Source organism: Phascolarctos cinereus, unplaced genomic scaffold (assembly GCF_003287225.1).
Source record: "Phascolarctos cinereus isolate Bilbo 61053 unplaced genomic scaffold, phaCin_HiC Scaffold_4;HRSCAF=312, whole genome shotgun sequence".
NCBI lineage: Eukaryota > Metazoa > Chordata > Mammalia > Diprotodontia > Phascolarctidae > Phascolarctos > Phascolarctos cinereus.
The window spans coordinates 698,048,338-698,074,660 of NW_027555847.1; the positions used below are offsets into that span (position 1 = coordinate 698,048,338).

The 26,323-nt window shown below is 43.7% G+C and overlaps 1 protein-coding gene across 3 annotated transcripts in view; it reads right to left on the minus strand.

Annotated features, from left to right (window-relative positions):
* Nucleotides 1-24,604, minus strand: part of P2RX4 (purinergic receptor P2X 4) — a 32,214-nt gene extending 7,610 nt beyond the window's left edge. Inside the window, exons 1-5 of one of the 3 annotated variants that reach the window (XM_020970243.2) lie at nucleotides 24,387-24,602; nucleotides 17,444-17,591; nucleotides 7,689-7,760; nucleotides 7,458-7,530; nucleotides 6,761-6,857 (exon numbers count right to left, since the gene is read on the minus strand). In XM_020970243.2, the coding sequence (XP_020825902.1) occupies nucleotides 6,761-6,857; nucleotides 7,458-7,530; nucleotides 7,689-7,760; nucleotides 17,444-17,591; nucleotides 24,387-24,520 (524 nt within the window). In that variant the 5' untranslated portion in view covers nucleotides 24,521-24,602. Of the gene's footprint in view, nucleotides 1-6,760; nucleotides 6,858-7,457; nucleotides 7,531-7,688; nucleotides 7,761-17,443; nucleotides 17,592-24,386 lie in introns of all 3 variants that reach the window. The other 2 variants (XM_020970242.2, XM_020970244.2) reach the window with 2 other exon arrangements.
* Between the last annotated feature and the right edge of the window lie 1,719 nt (nucleotides 24,605-26,323).

A 26,323-nucleotide genomic window follows, 5' to 3' on the forward strand; every position in this document is an offset into this window, starting at 1 on the left:
AGTTCTCTCTCTGGCGATGAATAGTATTTTTCATCATGAGTCCTTTGGAATTGTCTTGGATCACTGTATCGATCAGAGTAGCTAATATTTTGCAGCTTATTATTGTTATAATATTGTTGTTATCATGTATAATGTTCTCCTGGTTCTGCTCACTTCACTTTGCATCAGCTCATATAAATCTTCCAGGTTTTTCTGAAATCATCCCCTTTATCATTTCTCACAGCACAATTGTATTCTATCACAATCATGTGTCACAACTTTTCCAGCCATTGATGGGCATCCCCTCAATTTCCAATGGGCCCTGTGTATTTGATGCATTTCTGTAAGGGCGGTCGAGTCTACGGGCTCTGCCTGACAATGCCCAGCCCCAATCTAAGCAATACGAAGTGATATCAGTCACTTAGTTAGCACCTGCTGTATGCAAAGTGCTGGGGTAGAAGCTTGGAGAGACACAAAATCAGATGAGATGGAGTCCTTGCCCCAGTACGTGGCACATAGTAGGTGCTTAACTAATGCTTATTGACTTGGTGGCCTTGTGAGTAGAGAGACTGGGATATTTATGGGAGATGTTGTTAAGGCAGAAATGATAAGCTATGATAATGGATTTGATGTGTGGGTTGAACACACACATAAGCAGATGAGTGTGAGCTTGAGTAGCTGGAAGGCTGGTGGTGCCCTCAACCATTAGAGGGAGGCTGGGAAGAGGGGGGATGTTGGTGGGGGCGGGGTGGAGAGCTAGTGAGTCCAGTTCAAGCACAATTAAAAAGGCTATCAGAGGATTAGGGAGTAGATCTCCTGAATGGGTACATTCAAAAAGGAAAAGAAGAAGAGATAATGGAAGAAAAGATCAATGGGACAATGAAAGGGTAAAACAAGTCAATGGAGTAGGTTGGTGGGTAGGGCAAATTGATGATTGGCAGGGGCTGAAGGGCAGGTGCCTTTGACTATGGAACTGGGGACACTTAAGAAAAGGAAATGAGGGGCAGCTAGGTGGCGCAGTGGATAAAGCACCAGCCCTGGATTCAGGAGGACCTGAGTTCAAATCCGGCCTCAGACACATAACACTTGCTAGCTGTGTGACCCTGGGCAAGTCACTTAACCCTATTGCCTAGCCAAAAAAAAAAAAAAGGAAATGAATGGGGTTATGAAGTTACTAAGAAGTGACAAGAGGCATAAACGTTCAGAAAGAAGATAAAAATAAACCAGAACAAAAATGCTGAAAATCTCAACCATTCAACTGATAAACATTTATTAGGCACCTAGTATGTGCCAGGCATCGTGCTAAGGGTTGGAGATACAAAAAGAGACAAACGACAGTCCCTGCCCTCAAGGAGCTTATAGTCTAATGGGGGAGATAACACACAGACAAATAAATACAAAACAAACTATATACAGGATAGATAGGAAATAATTAAGAGAGAGAAGGCACTGGAATTAAGGTGGGATGGGTGAAGGCTTCACATAGAAGGTGGGATTTTAGTAGGGAATCAAAGGAAGCCAGGGAGGTCAGTAGTCACTGCAGGATGGGGAGAGCATTCCAGGCATGGGAGACGGCCAGAGAGAATGGCCAGAGCTCAGAGATGGAGTGTCTTGTTTGTGGAACAGCCAGGAGGCCAGTGTCACTAGATCAAAGAGTTCACATGAGGGAGGAAGGTGGAAGAAGACTGGAAAGGTAGGCTCAGAAGGGTGTTCAAAGCCAACCCGAGCATTTTCTATTTGATCCTGGAGACAACAGGCAGCCACTGGAGTTTATTGGGGAAGGAGGGGTGACGTCAGACCTGCACTTTCAGAAAACCACTTTATGGAGAGTGGACTGGAGGGAGGAGAGAGTTGAGGCAGGCAGAGGTCAATCCAGGTGCTACGTACTGAGGGCCCCTGGTACGGGCCTGCAGTGTCAAAGGAGAGAAGGGGGTGTGTTTGAGCGATGTTGCAAAGGTGCAATCGATGGGCCCTGGCAACAGCATGGATATGAGGAGGTCATAGACAGTGAGGAGTCCAGGAGGAGTCCTAGGTTGGGAGCTTGGGGGACGGGAGGATGGTGCTGCCCCCTACCATTATAGAACAGGAAAACTGTGCAGTGCCTTGCTTACAGATGTGTGCCTCCAGATTTCAACACCACAGACAGTGACTGTTCTCTAACTGGAGTCCTAGAGAAGAAGGGGAAGGGACTCACTGGGCAGACTGGCTCTTCACATTCCAGGCTGTGAGAGAGAAAGAAGCATTCTCATGGGAAACAGAAGGGAGGCTTCAATGGGGAAAAACAGGATCTGAGGTGGAAGAGAGGAGACATCCCCCCTCCCCACCTTCATCAGGATGTGGACGAGTAGAGGAATATAATCCAGAGAAGAAAGGGAAAGGTAAGGAAAGGAGGGAAATCAGAGCTTACAGACAGGCTTGAGGCTCTGGAAGGAAGGAGGGCAGGAGCTGGTGGGTGTAGCAGCTAGCAGGTGAGAGAGCCGCCATTCAGGATGAGTCAGAGAAAGGGGAAAATGGCTGGAGTCGCTGACTCTCTGTTCCCTTTGCTGATCTGATTAAGAACCATAGTGGTCTGCTGTCTTCCTGGGCATGCAACCAAGGCGTAATGAGAGCCTCCTAAGACTTACCCAAATGGATGCCACCCACGGAATACAGCCACTCATTTCAGGTGATTCCCATGGATACTAATGACATTGCCAGAAGGAAGCTGGAAAGCACTGCAAAAGATTAGGAAGTCTTGGGCCAGAAAGGGAAGATCCCCTGGGCACAGTGGTGTTCTTTCTCACTGTTGCCCCTAGGAGGCAAAGGGATGTAGAAGAGAAAAAATAATTTGGGAAGTAATCTGGATTCCTGGACTACCGTTTAAAATACAGGGGTGATGATTCCTAGCTCAAAAAAGAGTACATCTGTCATAAGCACCTAAGAACGGATCTGCAAATTGTATCACATAGGGGAGGGAGAAGGATCCCTCCGTGTATCCCCACAAATATATTCCACAGGTAAGAGTTACAATGAAGGAAAGAGAAGAACAGCTCAAAGAGCCAGAGGTTGCCAGGAGATTTGTTAAGTGCCTACTGTACACTAGGCATTGTGCTAAGCATTAGGGATACAAAGAAAGGCAAAAGACAGTTCCTGCCCTCGAGGAGCTCACAATCTAATGGGAGAGACACGTGCAAACAGCTCTGTACAAACAAGCTATAGGTAGGATAAACTGGAGATAATTAACCAAAGGCAGGCACTGGAGTTAAGGAGGTCTGGGGAAAGCTTCCTGTAGAAGGGGGGGGAGGGGTTATCTGAGACTTGAAGGAATCCAGGGAATCCAGGAGGCAGGGATGAGGAGGGAGGGCACTCCAGGCATGGGGGACAGCCAGGGAAAATGCCTGGAAGCTGGAGATGGAGAGTCATGTGAAAGCAACAGCCAGGAGGCCAGCATCACTGGATCGAAAGGTACATTGAAGGTGTAAGGCTCATGGGAAAGCTATGTAGGATCCCAAAATGCCATAGGGGAAATCGGTTCTGGAGGGATGGGAGAATGCTCAAAATACAATTCAGAAGACCCAAAGGAACACAATTTCAGTGAAGAGAAAAAACGGGATGTTTTGAGAGAATGATGTAGACACATGGGGAACTCGCCAAGCAACTTTTTAACGCTACATACAGAAGATTTAAAAACAATTTTTTTGGTTTGTCCTTCCTTCTCAAAGAGAACCATGACATCAGGAAGGTGATGCCATGACTTGCAAGTGAATTGGTTTTAAGTGAGGGAGGGCTGGGCAAGGTCACTGGCCTCACTTTCTCCTCTCAAGTCATCTGGGTCCAGTGGCCTGATATAGATCAGGATGACTAGAGATGGCCCAGCTCGCAGGATGGAGGTAAGAGCCTGTAAAAACAGTGTCAGGCTACACACATGTGACCTATGTTAAACTGCTTGCCTTCTCAATGAGGGGGGAGGGAGAGAATTTGGAACTCAAAATTTGAAAAAAGAATGTTAAAGTTGTTTTTACACGTAATTGGGAAAAATAAAATAAAATGAAGAAAAAAGGGAGAGCTAAAAAAAAACAAAAAAAACAAAAACCAGTATCAGGAATGCTAAAACCCCCGAATGAGCTGAGGTGGGGGAAGGAAGCTGAGGACAACAAGAGGGTTTTAAAAAGACTCCACTGGGAGAAAAAGGAGGATCCAAGAAGCTCCAGGACCACTGGTTGGCCTGGGTGGGGCAGTAACGGAGGAGAAGGATGACCAAGAGAGCTGTTCAACATCTACTTTGCTTCTACTTTCTCTGCTGGAGAGAAAGACCTCTGAACAGGAAGTAACAGGACAAGACTGAGTCAGAGAGAGCTAATCCCTATGACGTGTGATGAGAAAGTAAGAGAGCATCGACCTCCCATGACGAATTCAAGGGACCGAGGGTGGATGAACTGTACCCTTGGATCCTGGGAGAGCTGGCCCATGGGATTGCTGAGTCACTGTCAGGGATGCTCGAATGGTCATAGCAAGGGGGAGGGGAAAAATGTCCCTGTTTTTAAAAAGGGGGAAAGAGTAGAAGTCTGTCAACTAGAGGTCGGTGAATTTGACTTTTATTCACGAGACAATTCTAGAATAGATCGTTAAAGAGCTTATCGAATATGGAGAAGGGAAAGTGGCAGTTACTAAGGGCCAGCATGGTTATCATAAAGGACAGAATGTGTTTGACTAATCTCACTTCCTTTTTCAAAAGGATTACCAAGCTAGCTGCTAAGAAGAATGCTATGTATAGGGCTTATCTTGATTTTAGCAAAACTTTTGGTAAAAGTACCTACCTCATACTCTTCAGATGAAGATATTTGGATTCATTAGCTGGACTTAGAGCTGGTTAAAAGTTGAAGTCAAACAATAACTGTTAATGGTTCAACATGAATGTTCTAGGAAGTCTCTAGCGGAGTGGCCCAGAAGTCTGTCTTTGTCCCTGTGCTGCTTAATATTTTTATCCGTGATTTGGATAAAGGCAAAGATGGCTTGCTCATCAATTGTGCAGTGGACAACAATAGGGGAGACAGCACTAACACCATGGATTATAAAGTTGGGGTCCAAAAAGATCTTGATGGGCTAAGAGTTGAATCATGCAATTTGGAACTATGCCCAAAGGGCTACAAAACTGCATACCCTTTGAGCCAGCAATACCACTTTTAGGGCTGTATCCCACAGAGATCATAAAAATGGGAAAAGGACTCACACGTACAAAAATATTTATAGCACCTCTTTTTATGGTGGCCAGGAATTGGAAATTGAGGGGATGCCCATCCATTGGGGAATGGCTGAACAAGTTGTGGTATATGAATGTAATGGAATACTATTATGCTAGAAGAAATGCTGAGCAGGCAGACTTCAGAAAAACCTGGAAAGACTTACATGAACTGATGCAGAGTGAAATGAGCAGAACCAGGAGAACACTGTACAGAGTAACAGTAACATTGTGTGATGACTAAACTTTGATAGACTTAGCTCTTCTCAGCAATGCAAGGATCTAAGACAATTCCAAAAGACTCATGATGCTATCTACATCCAGAGAAAGAGCTATGGAGTCTGAAAGCATACTGAAGCATACTATTTGCTCTTTTTTTGGTTTCTTCTTTCTTGTGGTTTTTCCCTTTGGTTCTAATTCTTCTTCACAACATGGCTAATGTGGAAATATGTTTAATATGAATGTATATATATAGCCTATATCAGATTGTGTGCCATCTTGGGGAGGGGGGAGGAGAGAGAGGGAGACAAAATTTAGAACTCAAAATCTTATGAAAGTGAATGTTGAAAACCAAAAATAAATAAATGTGTGTATATATATATATATATATATATATATATATGTATATGTGTATATATATATACACACACACACAAAATAAAATTATGAAATTCCAAACAAAGAAACCACAAAAAAAGAGTTGAATCTCACAAGATAAAATTCAGTAGGGATAAATGTAAAGACATGTGCCTGGGTACAAAAAATCAAAGTACAAGATGAGTGAGACATGGTTGGACAGCAATTGTTCTGAAAAAAGATCTGGGAATTTTAGTGGATTAAAGACTAACAGAGGGCAACAAGCTTATCACCTTTCCTGTTCTGAACATAGCACTTTTATTAAATGCCCCCAAGAGCTCATTATGGGCAACTAGGTGGTACACTGGATAATGGAGTGCCAGACCTGGAGTCAGGAAGACCTGTGTTCAAACCCAGCCTCAGACACCTATTAGCTGTGTCACCCTGGGCAAGTCACTTCACCCTGTATGCCTCAGTTTCCTCATCTGTAAAATGAGCTGGAGAAAGAAATGGCAAACCACTCCAGTATCTCTGCCAAGAAAACCCCAAATGGGGGTCACAAAGAGTCAGACACAACTGAAAACAACAGAATGATAACAAAGAACTAATTAGCTTTTTTTTTTAAGCTACCATATAACTGTTTTGACTCTTACTGGGCTTACTATTCACTAAAAACTCTAACCATTTACCTTGGGAATTTTTTTTTTTGTCTAGCCACAACTCTTCCCCCCCTGAACAGTTTTTTTTTGCATTTGAATGGATAATTTAATACTTCTCTTTCATCTGTAAAATGAGCAGATTGGACCAAAAGATCTAAGGCTTCTCCCAGTTCAAAACCCTCTAGGATCTCTCATCTGACATTCTTCCCTATCTGGAACTGCTGCTTTGGCAACCTTTAGGAAACATTTGGAACATGCCCAGCACAGTAAATATTTGTTGAATGGGACTTCCCTGGCCCTAGGTCTAGGCCAATCTGTCATGACTCACCGGGGCACGTAAGTGTCATTCTCCACTGGACACCAAGCAATCACCTCACATGTCTTCACGTGAGCGTTATAGTGTACACATTTTCCAGTTGCCACTCCTGCAGCAGGATAAGGAGGAACAAGGAAACAAATGCCATGCCCCAGTGTAGACATCCCAGCTTCCCCCCATTCTGCACTACTGGACCCATGGGCACCTTAATCAAGTCAAATCTTCCCTTGTTTACAAACCAAGCAACTTTAACCTGTAAAGATTTGGTCATTGGTATGAAGTTCAACTGCATAAGAGCATATGATCAGTAGTTTCGCAAGAGAGTTACTTATTTCTCAGGGCAAATAAATGCCTTCTGGGGTATGAAAAAATTGCAGAGGACCAGAGTTCTAGGTTATTAAATGCTGGTCTTGTTATTAGACAGTCCTAGGGAACCTGGAAGAGATCTATTCCCTTGAGTTTTTTCTATCAGAGAAGGGATGATCCCATCCCAAACTCAAGGCCCCTCTTCCCACTACAGAAGGTCAAATTGAGAGAGACTTGACTTTCCAAGTGTTAGTGACTGCTTTTCCAATCAAACGCTCGGCTATTATCTGAGTTGACAAAGAAAACATGGACTTGGAGCCTGCTGGTATTCTCTAGCCAAGAATCATACATTAAGAATATCAAATAGATTCTATGAAGTGTACCATGGGAGATAAGCTCATACCACTGCCGTGGACATCAATGGAGCCAAAAGTACAGTTATCGTCTGATATACACACAGTTTTAGCATCTGGAAGCTGGAGAAGACAAAAGTGAGTAAAAATAAGGCCCTATGTGGGTTTATCTTCAAAACCACAGCCAGTACCCACATCTTAGCACCCACAGTGCTCAAAAAAATGAGGAAGAAGGAATAGGATTGGCATCAACAGTCTATTCAACAAGAATGCTTACCTACCTCGGCACAGGTGCTCTGTCTCTGATTCAAGGTAGCAACTATGTTGGTCATGACAAACAGTGTATTCTCCTGCTGTAGAATGGGAAGAGGAAAGACAGGGAGGTTGGTATACACCTATGGGCCACACATACAGACAGAAAAGCCAACCACCCATCCATTTAAGTACTCTAGGCTGCTCTTGAGCACCATATTGGAAAGCAACCAGGAAAAGTAAAGTCTTAGTGGTCTCTACAAGAAAGATTGACCATTCAAAGTGGCTTCACAAAGGCACTTCTACTTTAGGAGGAGAAGTAAGCTGTTGTTTCTTTGCATAAGCCTTTACCCCAGACACTCAGCTGCCTAGGCTCATTGTCGATCAATCATCATGACCACTATGGTAGAATGTAGAGAAATTTCTTCACAACCTACACATTTATTTGGATATTCTGACTCAAAATTTACCCAACTTTTTGGGTACATTTCATAGAACCTATTTAATATTCTTAGTACAAGATTCCTGGTTATAGAGTGACAGTAAGATCAGAGTCTGTGTTTTCTTTGTCAGGTTGGATATTAGCCAAGCGTTTGATCTTCTACCACAAGGTCTGAAAGCCTTTTCTTTTATCTTCTCATCCTTTCCTTCATCCAATGAAATAGGGGTTTGAAATCCATTCTTTTCATTCACTCAAGCTACCAAGTATTGGCTAAATATCTGTGTGTCTAGCATTGAGTTTTACCTATCTCCTCCAGCCATCTGGCTGCCCCTTCAGTCTTTATACTTTTTAAAAAAGCTTTTATTTAGTATTTTATTTTTCCACAGTTGTACGTAAAAACAATTAACATTCATTTTTAAAACTTTGAGTTCCAAATTCTCTCCCTTTCTCCCTCCCTACCCCCATTAAGAAGGCGAGTAATTCGATATAGGTTATACATGTATAGTCACGCAAAACATATCCATAATAGTCATGTTGTGAAAGGAAACACAGACCAAAAAACCCCCAAGAAAAATAAAAAAACTAAAATAAAAGTATGCTTCAATCTGTATTCAGACACCACCAATTCTTTCTCTGGAGATGGGCAGCATTTTTCATCATAAGTCCTCAGAGCTGTCTTGCACTGTTGTATTGCTGAGGACAGCTGAGTCATTGATAGCTGGTCACCTGACAATATTGCTGTTACTTTGTACATAGTACATTTCACTTTGCATCAGCCCATGCAAGTCTTTCCAGGTTGTTCTGAGAGCATCCTGGTTATTATTTCTTACACTACAATATTATTTCATCATAATTACATACTACAACTCGTTCAGGTATTCCCCAACTGATGGGCTTCCCCTCAACTTCTAATTCTTTACCCCCAGAGAAGAGCTGCTATAAATATCTTTGTATATATAGGTCCTTTTTCTTTTTTTATCTCTTTTGGGATACAGACCTTAGTAGTGGTATTGCTGGGTCAAAGGGTTTTACAGCCATTCGGGCATAGTTCCAAATTGTTCTAGAGAATGGTTGAATCAGTTCACAAGTCCACCAATACTTACTGTATTATATTAAAGTCTTATTTTTGCCACATCCCCTCCAACATTTGTCATTTACCTTTTCTGTCCTATTAGCCAATCTAATAGGTCTGAGGTAGTACCTCAGAATTGTTTTAATTAGCATTTCTCCAATCAATAGTGAGTTAGAGCAATTTTTCATATTGCTATAGATAGCTTTGATTGCTTCATCTGAAAACTGATCATATCTTTTGATCATTTATCAATTAAGAAATGGCTGTTATCTTTATAAATTTGACTCAGTTCTCTATATGTTTGAGAAATGAGGCCTTTACCAGAGAAACTTGTTTCAAAACATTTTTTTCACAGTTACTATTGCTAAATGTATTTCCCTCCATCCTATCCACCCCCCCGTTTATTCTATTCTCTCTCCTTTCACTCTGTCCCTCTCAAAAGCGTTTGCTTCTGACCACCCCCTCCCCCAATCTGCCCTCTCTTCTATCATATACACTCCCTCTTTTCTTATCCCCTTCCCCTCCTGCTTTCTTGCAGGGTAAGATAAATTTCTATGTCCAATTGAGTGTGTATGTTACGCTATTTCTAAAAAGAGGAAAGGACCTTAATAAAAATAAATTTAATCAGAAGGAAATGATTAACAAGGTTAATTTTCATTATTTATTAACCATTTACATAACCATCATTTCAAGCTTTTCCCAAGTCAGGGACAGACACCATTGGTAGTTGTTCTCCTAGGGAGCTTCCATAGGGCAGAAGGCCATCCAGACCCCTCAATGTGAGGAGGGCTCTGAAATTTGCCTAGCCTTGGCAGTTTGGACAAGAGAAACTTCATCAAGCCAGAGATTAGGGGAGGAACCAAATAGCTTCATTTCAATCCTCTGACTGAATTTTTTTTTAAGTTTTCAACATTCATGTCTGTAAAATTTTGAGTTCCAATTTTTTTCCCTCCCTCCCCTCCCCCTTCCTCAAGACAACAAGCAATCTGATGTAGGCTGTATATGTACAGTCATATTAACCATATTTCCACATTAGTCAATGTTGTGGAAGAAGAATCAGAACAAAAGGGAAAAACCATGGGAAAGAAAAAAAAAGTGAAAATAGTATGCTTTGATCTGCATTCAGATTCCATAGTTCTTTCACTGGATGCAGATAGCACTTTCCACACTGATTGAATTTCCAATCTTATTGATTTCAATCCTTAATCTGATCAGCAGGGAAAAGGCAGAAGGTTAGGAAGGCTGATAGAAAAGTTTGGGAATAAGTCTAGGACCCAAATGAAAAAAAAAACCAAGAGAGAGACTAGAAGAGTTAAAAATGAGGCTGGGCAACTAGAAAGTCATGACATGATAAAGACCTGAAAATAGCATCCTAACACTGAGTGACCAGAAAATCCCAGAAAATGAAAGAGAAAGCAGTTCTTCAAATTCTAGGGGGCCAAGACCACCACGAAAACTCTGGAATGGTTCAAAACAGATGTAAGAAGATTAAAGGAGGAAATAAAGATGGAAATTGGAATTAAAATTAGGGCAGAAATAAGTTTGCAGAGCAGACAACAGTAAGACAAAACAAGAGACTAGGTAACATGGAATGTTGGAATTTCATTAAGAGAGAAAATACGGGCTCTGAAAAAGAGAATGGCAGATTCAGAATTTGAAAAATACAGACGTTAAGTTTGGATTTAGTCAAAAGGCCACGCTTAAGGATCCAAAAGGTCACATGTGGCCTCAAGGCCGCAGGTCCCTACCCTGGTAGGCAAAGAAGGAATAGAGAAGGCCTAGGAACAGGTAGAAGGGGATAGGAGAAACAGGGAGAAATCATGCAAATCTAACCTTTAAAGTTTGTTTGTGAGGAAGCCAATGAATCTTTAATCCCATCAAGAAGGGAGAGTCGTGCTATAATTCATAAGGCACTGCAGCTCAGATCTGCCATAGGAGGCACTATGGCTTGTATATTATTTTAGAACAGCTGTAATAAAAATATCAATACTAATAATGATAAGACTGAGCTACCACTTCTATACAATTTAAGGTTTGCAAAGCACTTTCCATACATTAATTCATTTGACCCTCACAACCCTCCTATGAGGTGGGAATTGCAGGTATTGTCAATTCTATTTTACTGAGGTTCAGAGGTAAAGGGACTTGCCCAGGGTGTGTGTATAAAGTCTACTTTATAAGCAAGGCTCAAAAATTGCAAACCACTCCAATATCTTTGCCAAGCAAACCCCAAATAGAGTCATGAAGGGTCAGACATAACTGAAATGGCTAACAACAACAACATCATAAATTCTCTGAGGCCAGAGATCATGCCATGATACTTTGGGGCTAACAGTACCTGGGTGCCCAATACATTAGTGCAGAGGTGAACTGAGTGATATCCAGAAACTAATCTAATGGCATTTTTTTTACACAAACTAGACATTAATTAAATAGAAAACAATAGCTAGGAAGACACTTTAAAAAGAACTCCATAAATAACACAGCAGACATTTTTTTCTCCTCCTATGAGATATGACACCTTTGTCTATCACTGAATACTGCCCTAGTGCTCTATCCACTAAGCTATCTGACTGCCCCTTCAGTCTTTACACTTTTTAAAAAAGCTTTTATTTAGTATTTTATTCACACCTGGGCCTTCCTGACCTCACAACCAGCACACCACCCACTATCTCATGCTGCCTTTCTATAAGGAGACTTGGTAGATCTTGTATTCTCAGAAGCAGGCTACAGTCAAATTAAGTCAACAAGCATTCATTAAGAATCTCCTAGGGGCGGCTAGGTGGTACAGTGGCTAGAGCATCAGCCCTGGAGTTAGAAGGACCCAAGTTCAAATCTAGCCTCAGACACTTGACACTAGCTGTGTGACCCTGGGCAGGTCACTTAACCTCAACTGCCTAGGAAAAAAAAACCCCAAACATACACACATACACACACACACACACACACACACACACACACACACACAAGAATCTGCTATATGTTCTAGACATTGTGCTAATCATAGCATCCTCCTGGTAAGCTATAGTATCTGTAGAGACAACTGAGTTCTCATAGAAACACTGTGATCTATGGGTGTCATGGACAACTAGCCATAATGCTTATTTGAATTCCCTTCATAGAACACTACTCTTCCCTTCTCTGGAGCCTCACAACTCACCTTCACCTTCGAAGGTTCCATGATTTCATCTGGGTGGGTATTACTCAAATGACTGGGATCCCAGATCCTAACCCTTCTCACTTTTAAGAGTTTCTGTGGTCAAAAAAATGATCTGATGTCTAACCAGGTGATAAGACTGCCAACTCACCAGAGTGGTCCTCAGATAAAAGACATCTGATCAGGAGGACCAGGAGCTTCCTGTTCCTAAGAAAGCAGATAGATTATGAATAAGCTTGAAGATGGGGGGATTTGCAAGACTCCAAGTTCTTTACTTTTGCATATTTTTCTTTGGGTAATTTTAAGTCTCCCATGAGATCTAAGCTATGTGCTGTCAACTTATCATGATTTGAAATTGCAGGTCTAGGACAGCCCCCCCTCCCCCCAAAATTCTTCCATCACAGTCCTGAGTTAAGTGCGGCAGGTTATCTCCATTTGGTCACACTCGTGATAGAAACCATATGGTGCAAGAGGTCCAAGTTTCTGCTGCTCTAAAGAGGCAATAACAGTCATTAAAAGCTGCGAACTGTCAACATTTACTTTAGGACCTTTATTCTAAGTATTTAGGAGATCATAGCTTACGAAAGCCAGTCCCTAAACAGGAACATCCTTCTTCTGTTTTGCCTCTTGCTCATACTGGCTTTTAAAAAAATGATTGATATATTTTGTTTCTCCATTGCCTAGATTTCTCTCTCTATCCTTCCTCCTTCTCTCTAGAACTGCCCCTTATAACAAAATTTTATTACAAAAGGGAAAAAATCAGTAAAACCAATCAGTATGTCAAAAAAAAATCTGCTATTAAATGCAACGTTCCACAACTATGGATCCCCCATCTCTTTAAGGAGACGAGGGAGCCAGCTTTTCTATCTCTTTATTCAGGCCATCCTTGGTATCTATATTCCTGCAACATTGATTTTCTGTTGTTTTGTGGTGGTTGTTCTTTCCAGTTACATTGTTGCAGTCATTGTGTCTATTCTCCTGGTTCTGCTTACTTTACTTTGTATCAGTTCATATTAGGCTTCTCATGCTTCTTGTATTCATCATTTCTTATTACTAGGACAGTAACATTCTATTATTTTTATGTATCATGATGTTGTTTAGCATTTCCCTAGCTGATGGGCATCTACTTTGTTTCCAATGCTTGTCCTCCACAACGAGGGTTTGCTATACGTATTTTTGGAGAGTTTCTTTTTGTCAATGACTTCTTTGGAGCATATGCCTAGCAATGGAACCTCTGTGTCAAAGGTTATGGAAATTTTAGTCATTTATTTGCTTAATTCCAAAGTGCTTTACAGAATATTTATACCAATTCATAGCTTCACTAATGATATATTCCCCTCCTGGGTCATTGCCTTGTCATGGCAGAAGGGCTTGTGTAACTCAATGAAACTATGAGCTATGCCATGCAGGGTCATCCAAGACGGACAAGTCAGAGTGGAGAGTTCTGACAAAAGGTGATTCACTGGAGAAGGAAGTTGCAGACCACTCCAGTATCTCTGCTAAGAAACCCCCCTGAACAGTATTGGGTCTGGTATGCTGTGGTCCACAGAGTCACAAAGAGTCAGACACAAATGAACAACACATCTATGGATAACCCCTCCATCTCTGTCATGTTTGCCTGTTTGCCGATTTGATGATGTGAAATCTCAGGGTTATTTTGATCTGCATTTTTTTCCCAGCTAGGTAATGGGGTTAAGTGACTTGCCCAGGGTCACACAGCTAGTAAGTGTTATGTGTCTGAGGCTGGATTTGAACTCAGGTCCTCCTGACTCCAGGGCTGGTGCTCTATCCACTGCGCCACCTAGCTGCCCCAATCTGCATTTTTCTTCTTATTATTCACACTATCTTTTAACTTAAGAATTCCAAAATCTCAGAGTTGGAAGGGACAAAGTCTCTCACACAATCCTTGTGGAAGAGACAGAAACAGGGGTTGAATGACAGTATCGTTAGGTAGATTCAAAAAAGCTGGACCCAAAGGGTAGTCAATTAAGGGGTGGTTGTTACCTTTGATGGACAGCTCTAATAGAGAAACATATGCTTGGCCTAGGTAATTAATATTTTATCAGTGACCTGGATGAGAACATGCATGGAATGCCTATCACGTTGGCAGATGTCATAAGGCTGGGAGGGATGCCTAACACATTGGTTGATCCAAAAAGGTGTAAAAGGCATGTGTGCTCTTTGGCCTGGAGAAATGAAGACTCACAAGGGAAGGGTCATGATCAAAGTCTTCAGATATTTGAAGGGCTGTCTTGCAGAAGAAGTTTTTGATGTGTTCTGCTCAGCTAGGGAGGATCAAACTAGGAATACTGGGTAGAGATTGCAGAGCTGGAAATTTTGACTTAATATGAGGAAAAAATTCCCAATAATTAAAACTGCCCAGATTTAACTGGATAACATCGATTGGTGCTGAATTTCCCCTTACTAGAAGTCTTCAACAAGAGGCTGGATTTGATTTTGGGCACAAGCTGGGCCAGATGTCCCCGAGATCCCTTCTAACTTAAGAATGTGTGCCCTCAGAAAAGGCAGAACATGTCCTCCTTAGGACAGAACTCTCACTTCCCTGTTCTTTTTTCCCTCTCTGAACTTAACATCAAATATAATGAGTATTTCCATACACAGGTATAAGAGGAAATGATTTTGCGTGAAACTATGGATCCCTATTGGGTACTTGCTTTTCTTTTAAATACATGATAAGCTCGACATGTAACTTCCTTTTTTTTCTTTGTAAGAATGCCCCTCCTTTTTTCTTTTTTTAAATTAATTTTTAGTTTTCAGCATTCACTTGCACAAGATTTTGAGTTCCAAATTTTCTCCCCATCTCATCCCTCCCCCCACCCCAAGATGGCATGCATTCTGAATACCCCTTCCCCTAATCTGTCCTCCCTTCTATCTCTCCTCTCCTTCTCTTATCCCCTTCCCCTTCAATTTTCCTGTAGGGCAGGATAGATTTCTATACCCCATTTCCCGTGTATCTTATATCCCAGTTGCATGTGAAAACAATTTTTTTAAACATTTGTTTTTAAAACTTTGAGTTCCAAATTTTCTCCCTTCCTCCCTTCCCACCCACCCTCATTCAGAAGGCAAGCAACTTGATAGAGGTTATACATGTGTAGTCATGCAAAACACTTCCATAGTAGTCTCAACATGTAACTTCCTAAGCTGTCCTACTCGTTGGTGTTTCTTTCTAGCCTTCTATCTGTTCTCCTAGTGTATTTTTTAAAAAGATGTTTTAATGTCGTTTTTCTTTTACTTTTTGCTACTCTATCCCTATCTTCTCTCTTCTTCCCATCTACTCCCAATAGGAAAAAAAAGGAAAACAAAGCCTTTGTAACAAACACCCAGAGTCAAGCAAAACAAAATTCTACACTGGCAATGTCTGAAAACATCTCTCTTATTCTGTATCTTGTGTCTGCCAGCTCAGGAGGTGGGTGGCACCATCAGTCCTAGGGAATCATAACTGGTCACGGCATAGATCAGAGTTCCTGAGTCTTCAAAGTTGTTTTCTATAATATTTATGGCACTGTACACATTATTTTCCTGGCTCTCTTCCTCTACTCTTCATCCCTCCACGTGTCCCATCTCTCTTGGCCAGTTTCCTTCTCATCTCTAATTATTATCAAAGTTATTGGTCTAAAAATGTAATTCGTTGCTGATACATAATATTATATTATATTGGGGCAGCTAGGTGGCATTGGTCCTTGAATCAGAAAGATATGAATTCAAATCTAGCTTCAGATAACTTACTAGCTATGTGACCCCAGTCAAGTTACTTAACCTTGTTTACCTCAGTTCCTCACCTGCTAAATGAGTTAGAGAAGGAAATGGCAAACCACTTCACTACCTTTGCCAAGAAAACCCCAAATGGGGTCATGAAAAGTCAGACATGACTGAAATGTCTGAACAACAACAGTATTATACCAATTCAGGCACAGAAGATTAGTTTGCTGTTGCTTCCAAATAAACTCAAAGCACAAGAGTTTTCATGTTTCCTGGTGCCCACCATCTTGATTTCTCACAATATGTCAGGTTTTTCTTTTTAGTCTTTTTTTTTTTTTTTGTATTTTGTTAGGCAATGGGGTTAAGTGACTTGCCCAAGGTCACACAGCTAGTAAGTATCAAGTGTTTGGTCTGAGGTCAGATTTGAACTCAGGTCCTCCTGACTCCAGGACCGGTGCTCTATCCACTGTGCCACCTCGCTGCCCCCTCCCCACCCCCCTTCTAGAATTCTTGACTGGAAGAAGTGTACAGAAATTTTCTTCCTACTAGAGATTATCTAACTGTACTTGCAACTTCTAGTATTATGCTTCCCCCATTCCTTCTCTTTTTGATGGGCACAGTACTTGAAACTCCTAGATTTTAACATCTTGTTTTGTTCTCCATAGAACACACATTTATAAAGCACTTTGAGGTTTATAAAGAGCTTTCTTCACAACTGCTATGTGAAGCAGGAAGTGGAGGCGGAGAGGTTTGTTCCACCAGCATTTCAAATTCATTATCTTTTTTTTTTTTTAGGCAGTTGGGGTTAAGTGACTTGGCCAGGGTCACACAGCTAGGAAGTGTCAAGTGTTTGGTCTGAGGCTGGATTTGAACTTAGGTCCTCCTGACTCCAGGGCCGGTGCTCTCTCCACTGTGTCACCTAGCTGCCCCAATATGTCAGGTTTTAAGTGCTGTAGTTGTTATTGTGTAGCCCTCAAAGCTTTGTAGCTGAAGAAGTGACGGTCAGGATTACCCTACTATCCAACCAGACCTCCTGACATAGACCCTAAATGACTATTCAGACATGCTGTTTGTTGTGCTTGTAGGGGACAGATGGCCAGCTTTGGGTCAGGAAGGCTGGTCCAAGTCCTGCCCTGGACACATATCAATTTGAACTCTCTGATTGCCGCAGGTTCTAAGTTACTGATTTAGAACAGAGGAAGGAGATTACCACATCAGGAACTCCCTGCCCACTAATGAAATCCCATGTCCAGACCAAGAAAAATCCTTTTTGTCAATAGGAACTTAGAATGGCCATGGTGTAATAACTATCAAATCACAGCTGCAAAGCAAATACATGTGAGGACCCAAGATGAGGCATGAGTATGTGAAAGGGACAAAGTGTGAAACTTACCTGAGGCGGGATCACATAATCTGCCACATCCCAGACCCGGAGCCCCAGTTCGGAGGTATTGGTCAAGGCCACACCTTTCACCTTTGTGGTAATAGAGCTGACAACCGAGTCTGTCTCTTGGTAGCCTTTTTCCCACACAAACACCCACCTGTAAAATAGAAAGCTGATGATAGAGCAGCTTTTAACTAGGTCTTTGTACAATGGGGCTGGTGCGTTCTACACGTTGTCATGTCGTTTAGATTTAGGGTCGGAAGGGACCAGGGAGATCATTTGTCCAAAGTTCCTCATTTTACAGATGAGAAAACAAAATGAGAAGGAAAGTGACGTAATTAGAAGAGCTGTATTTTAATTCCAGGTGTTCTGACCAAAAATCCAGATGTTTTTCCTAGATAGATGAAGAAAGCATTTATATTGGTCAGGCCCCAGGGAGAGGAATGGGAGCAATGAAAATAGTTCTTGCCCTCAAGAAGCTTACATTCTAGGGGGGTGTGGGGAAAGAGGACATATAAAGGGGAGCTGGAAGGGGGGAAGCATTCTAGGGGATATGGGATGAAGATAGCTGGGAAGTGACTGTAGAGGCCTAGTGCAAGATAAAGTAAAAGCTCCCCTATCAGACTCTGGTGGCTCAGTGCAAGGTTATGGGAGGGAAAGAGGAAAGACGACTGTTTGTTCAATCATTTCAGTCATGTTTAATTCTTTGTGACCCCATTTGGGGTTTTCTTGGCAGAGATACTGGATTGGTTTGTCATTTCCTTTTACAGCTCATTTTACAGATGGGGAAATGAAGGCAAGCAGGGTTTAAGTGACTTGCCCAGGGTCATACAGCTAGTTAAGTATCTGAGGCCAGATTCGAACTCAGGAAGATGAGTCTTCCTGACTCTAGGTACTCTATGCACCACAGCGCCACCTAGCTGCCCCATGTTGGCTGCAGTACAGGTAATAAGGTGAGGAGTTGGCTCACTGCCTCTAGGTCACTTCTGATAGCTAGGCGCTGGAGGCCTTCCATTCCATGGTCATTTAATGGTTATTTGGTCGAATGCCAATAATGCCTACTATGCTAGATCTGCAGGAATTACAAAAATGTAGATGCTAATCCCTGGCCTCAAGGAATTTACATTCTAGCAGATTCTGGATTCCACATCTCCCTTCCACATGAAAATGCTTGTTTTCCTGGTCTGCTGGAGAAGTAGAAGAGGTAGAAGAAACTGAAACAGCTGAAGAATGCTCCTCTCCTCTGAGGCTGCCATCCCCCAGGCATAGACCCTCATCCCCTCTACCTGGACTACAGCAGTAGCAGCTGCCTCAGGCCTCTCCCCACACCAGTCCTCCATTCAGCTGCTAAGTGATTTTCCTAAAGCACAGCCCTAAGAATGTCATTCCAGGCTCTCTATCACCCCCAGGATCAAACATAAACCCTCTGTTTGGCTTTTAAAGCCCTTTATAACCCGCCCCAGAAGCAGCCAGTGGTACAATGGCTACAACACTGAGCTTGGAGTCAGGAAGACCAGAGTTTAAATCTGATCCCAGATACTTAGCTCTATGACCCTGGCCAAGTCACTAAAAAACCCCCTCTGCCTCAATTTCCTTAGCTATAAAATGGGGAATAATAGCATCTACCTCAAAGTATTGTTGTAAGGATCAAATGAGAAAATACTTGTAAAACGTGCTTAGCACAGTAGTGGTACACAGTAGGCACCATATAAATGCTTGTTCCTTTTCTTTTACTCCTTCCACCAATGTTTTTGGTCCTCTTACACCTTAGCCTCCCCACCCATATCTTATTTGTACATAGCTGCTTGCAGGTTGTCTCGCAAGACTATGAGCTCCCTGGGAACAAGCACTTGCCTTTTGCCTTTCTTAGCATACAGTAGGCACTTAATAAATGCTTACTGACTGACTGTAGAAATATTAAGTATTTTAAAATTATCCTAGTCTTGAAAGCTTTCAACTAATCGCAAAGAGAAACTCTTATCAATCGTGTCTAACCCCTAATTCTGAAATAAGAGCTGCTGCCCAGGAAGTAATTTGGATGGTTCCAGGATGAGGGCAAAGGGTGAGGCCTGGATCGATCCACCTCAGCAGGAGCTCTGATACTGAAGGCTAAGGAGGGACAGCATGCTAGGCACAGGGGTCACAAGTGAGAAGTTATAAAGTTGGGTGACGAAGTGTCTTGCTTCGTGAAGAACAGCCAGCGCAGTGTCACAGGTTTACAGAGCACCAAGAGGGAGTAGGTAAAGAGACTGCAAAGGCAGGAAAGGGTCTGGCTGCAAAGGGCTTTAAAAGCCACAGAATTTATATTTGATCTTGGAAGTAATAGGGAGCCATTGGAGTTTAATGGAGGGAAAGAGGTAACATGGTAGAACTTTGGTATCAGAGTGGAGGATCCATTAGAATGGAAAATTACATGAAAACAGGAAACCAACCAGAAGGCTATCATAGTTACTTCAGGTCACTTGTGACCATCTAAGGGATGGTGGAAGAGGGAGAGAACCCTTTAAGGCAAGCAGTCTTAGAGAAACTGAGTGGTTTTAGGAAAACGATTCTTTAGGATTAAGTGACTATAGTTGTAAATTGCTGAAGTAAAATGTTACCTTTTCCCTTACCCTGAATTCTATACATTGTGTTTTATCGTACTGTGAAATTTCCTTATTCAGGAAATCTGTAAATGTTACTTCAAAATGTCTTATGAGGAAGAGATGTATGAAGGCATGGCGGACTCTTCCAGTTTGGACAGTTCTCTCTCCAGCAGAATAGAGCTTGCATTTAGAAGAATGATAAGTTAATAAACATAGTTTCTGGCAGGCTTGTGCCTAACCTGCAGAGTACGACATTGATATATATTTTTTTCTTTGACAGCCACAAGGAAACCTAAGCTATCCTTTTCAAACCCTGACTATCAGGGAGGGTAGCACAAGCACTAATAATAGATGACAAATATGAATAAATATTTTAAGTAATAGAATTATAAATTGATATTTTTGACAAGAGAACTTTCTGGTCCTAATGCTATAAATACTGAGAGAAATTTATATTTTGTTTCTCTTTCTGGGTTACTTCTATTAAGTAAACCTCAGGACAAGCTTCAGTTTTGAATAGCCATGTTCACTTGGTTAAGGGCAAGAATATTAATTTCTCACCATTACCAGTTAACAGTCAAAATGCAACTGGGAGCATATGACCTCAAATCAATTATACCTGGGCCATACCATGTGATGGGCTACTGAAAATGACAGCATTTGGGTCAGAGAAATGCATTTTGGAGATCCTTTGTTCACTGAGGTCAAAATGGATATTTTTTGTCTAAATTCAAGATATAAAGGGAACTGTCTGAAGTATATTCTAAGAAGAGCCATTCTTCTATACATAAGCAATCAAAGGGTATGAATAGACAGTTTTCAAAGGAAGAGATATGTTATCAATGGCTACGTGAAAAAATGTTCCACGTTACTGATAAGAAACGCAAATTTAAAAAACTCTGAAGTTGTACCTCCTGCCAGTCAAGTTGGCAATGACTCAAAAAAGAACATAACAATTGTTGGCGAGGCTGGGGGGAAGCAGGCACACTTAATACACTGTTGAGGGAACCGTGGATTGGTCCAGTCATTTTGGAAATGTGTATATATAAGTCACTAAAATCTATACCACCATCAGGCCTCTATCTAAAAGAGATCAAAGGGAAAGGACCCCACATGCACGGAAATGTTTATAAATAGCACTTTTTTGTTGATATAGGAAAGAATATGAAACAAAGTGGGTGCCCATCATTTGGGGAATAATTGAATAATTTATGTCATGTCAATTAATCAGCAAGCATTTATTAACTGCCTACTGTGTTCTTGGCACTGGAGATACAAATGTAAAAAATGAAACAATCTCTACTTGCAAGGAGTTTATATTCTAAAGGGCAAGACAGGCACCTGTGTAAGTACATGATTCTGAAATACGTGAATATAATGGAATATTTTTGCAATTATATTCTGGAATATAATCAGAATATTATTTAATGGGATATAATAAGAAATGAAAAAAAAGAGACAGATTTAGAGATACCTGGGAAGACTTGTATGAATTGACGCAGAATGAATTGAGCAGAACTAGAGGGATAATTTATAGAGTGATTACAATAAGGTAAACATCTGTAAAAGGCTTAAGAACTCTGATCAATGCACAGACCAGCCATGACTCCAGAAGATGGATGATAAAGCCTGCTTCCCATCTCTTGTCGAAAAGGTGATGGGCTAAGAGTGCAGAATGAGATCTGCGTTTTTGACTATGACCAATGAGTGATGTTGATTATACTTGTTACAAAGGAAGGCTTTTATTTTTAGCTCAGGAAGATTAGTGGGGGTGGAGAGTGACAGTTACATAAGAAAATAAAAGAAGGGTGATGGAAACGTTAAAATTATAGAATATAAGAGAGCAGAAGGAATTTCATAAAGCGGCACAGTATCGGTAATATGTTCAATTTAAGATATACTTAAAAATAATTTGTAGGTAATATTCATGATTCCATATACAATATTCTTTTTCTGTTTGTTTTGTATATGGAAATGCTTCTGTTTGTCAAGCTTATAATTAAAAAAAGAAGGGGGCAGCTAGGTGGCACAGTAGATAGAGCTCGGGCCTTGGAGTCAGGAGGACCTGAGTTCAAATCTGCCCTCAGATACTTGAAACTAGCTGTGTGACCCTGGGCAAGTCACTTAACCCTGACTGCCTCACCAAGAAAAAAATTAGCCTTAAAAAGCTGGTTTTTTTTTTTTTGAGAGAATCGTTGAGTGTAGGCATGGGCTTTGCCAGAGCCAAAGAAACATTAAGGAGAAGAAATCCTTGGCCTCCCTGATGAATTTTGACTTGAGAAACTGGAGTAGATAGAAATGATTAAACCAAGTTGAGAATTTTATCTTTGATCCCAAGGAGCTTATAGCTCTTCTAAGAAGGACAAAGACAGGTCTTTGGTTCCTGCTCACATCGGACTGAAAAGCCAGAAGAAAAAAACTGTCAAAGGACCAATTCATTAAGGCCCACCCACATGGGTGCCTTCATTTATCTTCCTCTGTTCTAGCTTGGGAGAACAGCTGGGCCCTCAGCTCTGACATAGGTCAGACCACCTAGAGATGGTAGATATCACAAACATTCCCAAGCAAATCGGGCAAAGTTCCCTCTGAAGCACAGTCTCATCATTGCTCAAATCCAATCAATGGTCAAGTCCTATGTAACTTTAGAACATCTCTCTTAATCACTCGTTTCTCACCTCTGACACCCCTGTTGTACATCATCTCATGCTGGGACCATTGCAACAGCTGCTGGTGGGTCTACCTGCCTCAGGTCTCTCCCCACCCCAGTCATCTTCCACTCAGCTGTCAAAATGGTCTTCCCAAGGTGCAGGTCTGATCATGTCACCACTCTTCCATTCAATATATTCCAATGGCTCCCTAATCACCTTCAGGATCAAATGTAAAACCCTCTGTTTGGCTTGTAAAGCCTTACCTGGCTGGCCCCCCCCCACCTTTCTAATCTTACTTCCCTCCCACCTGCTCTTCAGTCCAGTAACGAGCAATCATCAACAAACACCAATCAATCCATAAACATTTATTAAGTACCTACTATGTGCCAGCTAAGCGCTGCTGTTCCCTGACCAAGACACTCCATCTCCAAGCTCCTGGCATTTTCTCTGGCTGTCCCTCACACCTGGAAAGCTCTCCCTCCTCGCCTCTACCCCAGGCTTACCTGCTTCGAGTCCCAAACTAAAATCCCACCTTGCACAGGAAGCCCTCCTAACCCCTCTTTATCCCAGTGTCTTCCCTCTGTTGACTCTTTCCTACTTATCCTGTATAGAGCTTGTTTGTACACTGATGTTTGACGTTGGACTGCAAGCCCCTCGAGGGCAGAACCGTCTTTTTGTCTTTTTTTGCCCTCAGCGCTTAGCACATGCTGTTGTTCAGTTGTTTCAGTCGTGTCTGATTCTTCCTGACCCCATTTAAGGTTTTCTTGTCAGAGACACCGGAGTACTTTGACATTTTGTTCCCCAGCTCATTTTATGAATGGGGAAACTGAGGCAAACAGGGTGAAGTGACTAGCCCTGAATCCCTCACTGGTTGCTGGAGAACATCAGCCGTCGGAGGGTTAAAGAGGTGGAGGTGAGCTATAACACGCAGGGCTGGGGACACAGATCTGGGGGAGTAGGGAGTCCATGACAGTGGGGGAAGGGAAGGAGGAAGGCAAAATTAAAAGTCTAGAATGACCTCGAGGGCTGGTCAGTGTCCGGCAGCAAGATAAGATAGGAGCTGACCTATACATGTCACGTCCCCCTAGAGCAGGGCTGAGACTGAGGGGTGGTGGTGGGGGGCACTGGAAGTCTGGAGGGGCTGGGGGAGTGGGCAGGGCTGAGCCTTGGGCAGGGAGGCTTTGGGGTGGGCGCGCCGGGCTGCATAACCCCGGGTGGGGGGAAGAGGATTCTGTGCAGGGACCTCGGCCCCTCCCCAGTCCCAAGTCATTGCACAACGCTGGCCCCTCCCCGTCTCCTGCTCCCGCGGAAACCCCCCATCATCCCATCCCAGAACACCCGCTTCCTCCGGGGCCCCCCACTCGTGACTGCCTGGGGCGAGGAGAGGTCGCCCAGGGAAGAGGAAGAGCGCCCAAGGCAAGGAGCCCCCGCCTCCAGTGCTGCCGCAGGGGGCGTGGCCAGGACTCTCCGCATTAACCCCTTCCCCTCCTCCCGGTCACCGCGTGCCCGCATAGGGCTCGCGCTCCTGGCAGGTCCTGGGGCACACCGCTAGGGGACGCCCCCGGGCCAGGTCCCGGCTGGCGGCAGAAGAGGGGAGAAGCCTCCTGACGGTCCCATATGGTCCCTCGGGTGATGCCCGCGCGCCCGAGCGGTTCCACCTGGTCCCCGGGGGGCGCGCTCACAGCGGGCGGTCCCGCCTCGGCCGGGGCGCGCGCTTACCCGATGACGTAGGCGAGGATGAGCAGCTGCACGGTGCGGTTCATGAGCCCCACTTTGCGGCTGCGGATGAGCACGATGCGCGGCGTGTCGTACTCAAAGAAGAAGCTCGACAGCGCGGCCGCGCAGCCCGCCATGGCCCACCGGGCTCGGGCCGAGCTCCGCGTCTCCAGCCTCCAGCGGCGGCGGCCGAACCGAGCGGGGCGGGGCGGCGCCAGGGAAAGGCCGCAGCGGCTCCGCCCAGCGCCCCGCCCCCACCCGGAACCCGGAGCCGCCCGCTTGGACGCGAAGGCGGATTGGGAGGGGTGCGAGCCCCCGAGGAAGCCCCCTCCCCGGGCAGCCTCAGGTCGCTGGGTTAGGAGCAAGGGGCGAACTTAGGTGTGACCTGGGTCACTGGATGGGGAGCGGGGCGTTAAGATGCCCGGCGTGGACTCTCCCTCCCCCGTGCCCAGCAGCAACTCGCTAGTGACTGACACCTTGGAGAACTCCCGGGGCCCCTGAAACTGACCAGCCCGGATCACGCGGCCAGCATGTGTCAGGGACAGTATTCGAACCCGGGACCTCTTGCCTCTGAGGCCTCCGCCCTCTCATGCGCTTACAGAAGCGCCTTACAAACACAAGCCTTCTCATCCGCATTTAACCGGCTCACGACCGAGCCCGGGGTTAGGGTTGAGGGCATAGCCAGGGCCTGCAGAATCCTGGGCCTGGAGTGGGGGGATGGACCAAGAGGCTGGCCCCAAATTTGTCATGGGACCTTATAGATCTGGAAGGGACCTTAGAGACGCTAATCCAACCCCTTGTATCAGACTGAGGGAAGAGGGATGCTGGCCAGAGGGACGAGCCATACTCGCTCGTGCTCGCTGTCTCTCTCTCTCTCTCTCTCTTCTCTCTCTCTCTCTCTCTCTCTCTCTCTCTCTCTCTCTCTCTCTCTCTCTCTCTCTCTCTCTCTCTCTCCCCTCCTCCCTCTTTCCCTCCCTCCCTCTCTCTCTTCCCTCCCTCTTTCCCCCCTTTTCCTCTTCTTCCCCTTTCTCTCTACCCGCTCCCACTTTCTCCCCTACCCCTTCCTCCTCTCCCCCTTTCTCTCCCTTTCTCCCCTAGCTCCTTCATGGAAGGAGTCTGCATACAAGGAGTTCCAATGACGTCACAAGTTCAGCCTCTCCCTTCCCCCCAAAGTCCCTTCCAGATCTAAGTTCTATCGTTTCACCTACAAAACTTGGTGGAGGGAAGATGCTGGGTGACTTCGACACAGGCAAAAGTGTGCTTAAACGTAGTAGGGGACCACCAGAGGGTGCAGTCACAGCCCTCTTCATTTTAGATGCTGATAATGGCTCACCTTTGCAAAGAGCTTTGAGATGTACAAAGCATTTTTGCTACAGGAGCCAGCTCCTCCCACCCTGCCAAGGTCAAGACCCCTTTTTCATCCTTCTCTCGAATTGTTGGATTTCAGCAGAGGCATCGGGTTGCTAAGCAACTGATCTCCTGGGATGCTGAGGAGGGTGGGGTATGGGAGGTCCCTGGGGCCAGGGCATCTCCTTCCACGGCCTGGAAAACAGGTGTAGCCAATTTGTTAAACTAACCCCATAAGCTAATGGAGAGGTAACGTTTGTGCAATTTTAACTAGCACTTCTCCGAGAAAAATGCCCCTGGAATTTGATTTCTAACCCATTTGTGACTAATGGGTAATCTACTCCATGGTAGTTGCGGTGGAGAGGGGACCTAGGGACTTTAGACCACATATGCCCCCCCCATTTATATTACCTAGGGAACGTTTCTGCCACTTTCCTTAGTTAAGCCATTCTAATACAGGTGTGATTGACCCTTAATGTAGCTTTGTTTTTTAAACTGAGAGGACACATGCCCCTTTGGCTGAGGTTAGAATGAGTGGGGCAGAAGGGCCCCTAGGGCCTCCCTCCTGCATGTAAGCAATGTTGCCACTCCTT